This window comes from Bos indicus, chromosome 23 (genome assembly GCF_029378745.1).
Source record: "Bos indicus isolate NIAB-ARS_2022 breed Sahiwal x Tharparkar chromosome 23, NIAB-ARS_B.indTharparkar_mat_pri_1.0, whole genome shotgun sequence".
Lineage (NCBI taxonomy): Eukaryota > Metazoa > Chordata > Mammalia > Artiodactyla > Bovidae > Bos > Bos indicus.
In genome coordinates this window covers 1,012,429-1,018,428 of record NC_091782.1, presented here as the reverse complement: position 1 = coordinate 1,018,428, position 6,000 = coordinate 1,012,429, and the positions used below count along the sequence as shown (strand labels likewise).

At 35.9% G+C, this 6,000-nt stretch overlaps 1 protein-coding gene across 2 annotated transcripts; it reads left to right on the top strand.

Moving 5' to 3' along the window:
* The first annotated feature begins 702 nt into the window (after nt 1-702).
* Nucleotides 703-3,049, top strand: LOC139178864 (olfactory receptor 4A15-like). 2 transcript variants are annotated; one of them, XM_070777680.1, is made up of 2 exons: nt 703-1,595; nt 2,959-3,049. In XM_070777680.1, exons 1-2 carry the CDS (start codon nt 703-705, stop codon nt 2,978-2,980), a joined length of 915 nt encoding a protein of 304 aa, XP_070633781.1. In that variant the 3' UTR covers nt 2,981-3,049. The 2 variants fall into 2 exon arrangements, with proteins under 2 accessions (XP_070633781.1, XP_070633780.1); XM_070777679.1 differs by lacking the exon at nt 2,959-3,049 and adding an exon at nt 2,173-2,195 and having other exon boundaries at nt 703-1,609.
* Nucleotides 3,050-6,000: the final 2,951 nt, after the last annotated feature.

The window sequence follows — 6,000 nt, the reverse complement described above, 5'->3', positions numbered from 1 at the left end:
GAAAATTTCTAAGACATCTATTTGGAATTTCAGTGATTCGTTAAGAAGATTCTTCCACCATTAGAATGGAGAAAATTGTCTTCTTTACTAGCTGTAATGTAAATATGAAGTAAATCTTGCTTTACTTTTTTTGAGTTTTTAATCAATTTTTATTTTTGTGTAAGGTATTAGCTATATGTACAATTTAATTAGCTTCCAAATTGAAAGCTAGTTCTAGTTGTGGTAACTCATTTATTTTGTAATGTGTCATTTTTCCAAATAGTTTAAAATTATAAAGATCCAGAATAGACTTACCTTCTCTAATATCAAGTGTTCCTGGAAACCAAATTCAAATATCTCTATCTGGGGATATTTTAAAGGGCAGGTATTTCTAAATCTCTACATTGATAGATTCAATTGATAATGTTCTCTAAGCATTGTTTGTTAATATGTTAAACATTAGAAGATGACATAGTATCTGTAGAACTCCACTGACTTATCTAATCACTTGCCTCCTGCTTATAATATTGTTGAAGTTAGGGAGGATATTTTAATCAGGCTGGTATTACAATCTCTGAAAGTATTAGAACATAACAACCATACTGCCTATTGGTTCAATAAGTAAATGCATTATCTTAATTTTCCAGGCAGCCATGTGTAAGAATTATATTTACAGCTAATTCGTCCTGAAATATTTCTGAAATATGACATATAGAAAAATCTATGGAACAAAGGAGAAATGTAACTGAGTTTGTCCTCTTGGGACTCACTCAGAGTGTCCAGGGTCAGAAAATATTGTTTGTGGTGTTCTTGCTCATCTACATTGTGACGATGGTGGGCAACCTACTCATTGTCCTGACTGTGGTGTTCAGTCCAAGCCTGGATGTCCCTATGTACTTCTTTCTTGGCTACTTATCATTTATGGATGCTGTGTATTCTACTACAGTCACGCCAAATATGATCATAGATTTACTTTATGTAAAGAAAACCATTTCCTTCCAAGCTTGCATGACCCAGCTTTTTATAGGACACTTATTTGGTGGTGCTGAGATTTTGCTCCTGGTGGTCATGGCCTATGACCGCTATGTGGCCATCTGCAAACCCTTGCATTATTTGACCATCATGAATCAGCGAGTATGTGTTATGCTTCTTCTCCTGGCCTGGGTTGGTGGGTTTTTACATGCTGTAGTTCAACTTCTCTTTGTTTACAACCTTCCTTTCTGTGGCCCCAATGTCATTGACCACTTCATCTGTGATATGTATCCCTTGTTGAAACTTGCTTGCACTGACACCTACATTATTGGCCTCACAGTGGTTGCCAATGATGGGGCGATCTGTGTGATCATCTTCATGCTCTTACTCATCTCCTATGGGATCATCCTGCACTCCCTGAAGAATCTTAGTCAGGAAGGGAGGCGCAAAGCCTTGTCCACCTGTGGTTCCCACATTACCGTGGTGATCCTCTTTTTTGTGCCCTGTATTTTTATGTATGTGAGACCTCCTTCCACCTTACCAACTGATAAATCCTTGACTGTGTTTTACACAATTATCACTCCTATGCTGAACCCTCTAATCTATACTCTGAGAAATGCTGAGATGAAAAATGCCATGAAAAAGCTCTGGACTAATAAAAGAAAATGAGGCAACAGGAAAGTGTATCACCTATTTTCAATGAAAAATTACTCTTTCCATGAAAGCCTTGTATAATTTTTTAATTGTAGTAAATTTTTTCTTAGGTTTAATAGCTTGGGCATAATTAAAATCTTTATTATATGAATACCTCCAATGATCAAAATACACTTTTAAGATTTTCCTAATTTCCTAGTTTAAAATATGTATTTTGTTTTAAATATATTTTTAAGACTGTCACCATTTACTATGAAAATATGTATAGACTTGGGGTGTAAAATATCTCTGTTGATACTATACATTGATGTTCTGTGTTAAGCTTTAGTTAATACTGTAATTTATTTAAGTTAGTGGAAGATTTTTTTCTATGTTTCTGTCTTAAGTAATGTAATCTTTCTGGAATTAATAAGGTCTATTACAGAGCTTACAATAATAAAAAATAAGACATAACACCTTGATTCACATCTCTCCACTCAAAGAAAGCCCACATAAATATTTGAAGTAAGTATTTTATGTTAGTATTTGTCAGATAATTTTCATATCTTATTTTTCATATAGCTGAGCATCTTAACAGTGAAGAAAAGTGATGTTTCAGACAATATAATACTAAGCATAAAGAGGCTAAGTATACAAAACTAATCTGAATGAAAAGGTATATATGCAGAAAATAATCAAATCATAGTTATTTTGCCAATTGGACTTTGTTTTGCAGTCAAAGTGATCAAAGACAGAAATTTAATCTTCTAATTTGTAGAGATATTTTAAATGATGAGTTAAAAATATTTGTTAATTAAAAATTAAATATTTTTTTTTAAATGGGCCAAAGAACTAAAAAGACATTTCTCCAAAGAAGACATACAGATGGCTAACAAACACATGAAAAGATGCTCAACATCACTCATTATCAGAGAAATGTAAATCAAAACCACTATGAGGTACCATTTCACACCAGTCAGAATGGCTGCGATCCAAAAGTCTACAAATAATAAATGCTGGAGAGGGTGTGGAGAAAAGGGAACCCTCTTACACTGTTGGTGGGAATGCAAACTAGTTCAGCCACTATGGAGAACAGTGTGGAGATTCCTTAAAAAACTGGAAATAGAACTGCCTTATGATCCAGCAATCCCACTGCTGGGCATACACACTGAGGAAACCAGAAGGGAAAGAGACACGTGTACCCCAATGTTCATCGCAGCACTGTTTATAATAGCCAAGACATGGAAGCAACCTAGATGTCCATCAGCAGACGAATGGATAAGAAAGCAGTGGTACATATACACAATGGAGTATTACTCAGCCATTAAAAAGAATACATTTGAATCAGTTCTAATGAGGTGGATGAAACTGGAGCCTATTATACAGAGTGAAGTAAGCCAGAAGGAAAAACATAAATACAGTATACTAACGCATATATATGGAATTTAGAAAGATGGTAACAATAACCCGGTGTACGAGACAGCAAAAGAGACACTGATGTATAGAACAGTCTTATGGACTCTGTGGGAGAGGGAGAGGGTGGGAAGATTTGGGAGAATGGCAATGAAACATGTAAAATATCATGTAGGAAACGAGTTGCCAGTCCAGGTTTGATGCACGATGCTGGATGCTTGGGGCTGGTGCACTGGGACGGCCCAGAGGGATGGTATGGGGAGGGAGGAGGGAGGAGGGTTCGGGATGGGGAACACATGTATACCTGTGGTGGATTCATTTTGATATTTGGCAAAACTAATACAATTATGTAAAGTTTAAAAATAAAATAAAATTAGGAAAATTAAAAAAAAATTGTTAATTAGCTTTATTCATTAGTCTGTTCAGTTCAGTTCAGTTCAGTTGCTCAGTCATGTCTGACTCTTTGCGACCCCATGGACCGCAGCATGCCAGGCTACCCTGTCCATCACTAACTCCCGGAGTCCACCCAAACTCATGTCCATTGAGTCAGCGATGCCATCCAACCAACTCATCCTCTGCCGTCCCCTTCTCCTCCTGCCTTCAATCTTTCCCAGCATCTGGGTCTTTTCAAATAGTTCTTCACATCAGGTGGCCAAAGTATTGGAGTTTCGTCTTCAACATCAGTCCTTCCAATGAACAACCAGGACTGATCTCCTTTAGGATTGACTGGTTGGATCTCCTTGCAGTCCAAGGGACTCTCAAGAGCCTTCTCCAACACCATGGTTCAAAAGCATCAATTCTTTGGTGCTCAGCTTTCTTTATAGTTTAGCTCTCACATCCATACATGACTAATGGAAAAACCATAACCTTGACTAGATGGACCTTTGTTGACAAAGTGATGTCTCTGCTTTTGAATATGTTGTCTAGGTTGGTCATAACTTTCCTTCCAAGGAGTAAGCGTCTTTTAATTTCATGGCTGCAATCACCATCTTCACCAAGTCAGAAAAAGGTATTTAATTGTCTTTGTATTCCCTGTTCCTTATACATACATGGGAATAGAATCCACTTCATAAAGTGTGTCAATTCCTTGAATCATGAATATATGGGAGTGAGAATTTTTATTGATAAATTTGATTTGATTAACTCTTCCTATATTAAATATATATTTGCTACAACTAATTACTGTTCTTTAACATTTTATATAAATATTCATTTATCATACTATTAGTGACATAATAATGGATGTTTTAAATATAATGATGCTATTTATATATAATTTCACTTTTTTCTTCCTTCTATCACATTACACTTGGAAAACTCCATTTCCTTCCATTGATTTTATAAATTTTAACTTCTTGCTTTTCTTTAAATAACTTTTCAAAATATTTTATTGTTAAACCCATCAATAATTTATTTTTGCTTGTGTTTCTGCAAACAGGTGAAAATATCTGTCACCGTAATTATTAATTCCTCTTCTTTGTCCTCCTACCTTACTTCCCCCCTCTCTTCTAAAATTTACGATCATTTACAAAGATGGGAAACATCCCATAAAGACATATTTAGAATACTATGACTGCATTTTTATTTTGAGGAAAATTACATGCTTTAATATTTTGTTTTCCCATCTAGAAAAAGACACATATTGTGGAAAACTGATTGACATATTAATAAAAATTTACAATCATCTCCATGGAGTATATAAAATTTTGCCTTTTGCTTTTCTTACTTATATTTGATTCAGTTTCAGTAAGCTGGTCAGAAAGGATTTAATGTCTTATTCTGGCATGAATTACAGCACAACCCCAAATCTACAGGTGTATATCTGTATTCAAACATTAATAGGCCCAAATCCAAAAATGTGCAATGAGTCCCATCATGCCTTCAGCTCTGTATCCAATCCCCTGTGAATTTGTAGGACCACAATGTATGTACATCATCAATGATTTGTAGATCTGTAATTATATGCATGTATGTCTGTATACGTGAAGGAGCTTTCCAGGTGGCTCAACAGTAAAGAATGCATTTTCAGTGTAGGAGATGCAGAGAAACAGGTTTGACCCCTGAGTCAGGAAGATCCCCTGGGGAAGAAAATGGCAACCCATTCTAGTATTCTTGCTTGAAGAAAACCATGGACAGAGGAGCCTGACAGGTCATGGTCCACAGGGTCACAAAGAGTTGGACACAACTAAACATCAACAACAAGTGTGTGTGAACATACACCAGTCTGCATCTGAAAACCCATGGATGAGTATCTGAATACCGACCTGAATGTATTTGCATATGTATATGCATATATGTTTGATGTGATCACACATAGACTTGATTTGTCTGCACATATCTTGCCATTCACAGGTCTGTATTTAATCACACACAGGCTTGTATCTGTCCATACACCAGGCTAAAATTTGCTATACATTGGTCTGTATCTGAATGTACATGAATTTAGATAGAACTTGATGAACAATTATTCTGTTCCATGTGGTATGGACTGAAGTCACTCTGCTAGTCAAAGCCAAATTTCTGGACTTTAAGAAAGATTGAAGACTTACTTATATGAATGATGCCTTGGTAAGGATGGCTGGAAAATCAGTTTTTCCGGGTATCTTTCCTTCTCCATGTAGATACATGATTATGTATACAGTGGGTGCCCAGTGATGTTGTCAACCTTGTAAAATGTCAGCTCAGAGTTCCCAGAGGAAGGAGGCAAAAGCTAGAAGGTTATTGAAGTCTGATCCTAGCATGACATCAGCCTAAAGTCCAAGACCTAAGGTTCTTAATCCAGACTGATCTTCACATCAAAGGAACAATCAACACAATGGAAAGGTAACTTATGAAATGGGAGAAAATATTTGCAAAGCTAATTTCTAAATTACATAAGGAACTCTACAATTCACTAACACATATCCAAATAAGTCAATTTTAACTGGGCAACAAACTCGAGTAGATATTTGTCCAAAGAAGACATAGAAATGGCCAACAGGAACATTAGAAGGTGCTTAACTG

Coding starts and splice junctions, on each gene's coding strand:
- LOC139178864 (XM_070777679.1), top strand. CDS start 703: ATGGAACAAAGGAGAAATGTAACTGAGTTTGTCCTCTTGGGACTCACT. Junction 1,610..2,172: donor GAAAAAGCTCTGGACTAATA/AAAGAAAATGAG, acceptor ATATAGCTGAGC/ATCTTAACAGTGAAGAAAAG.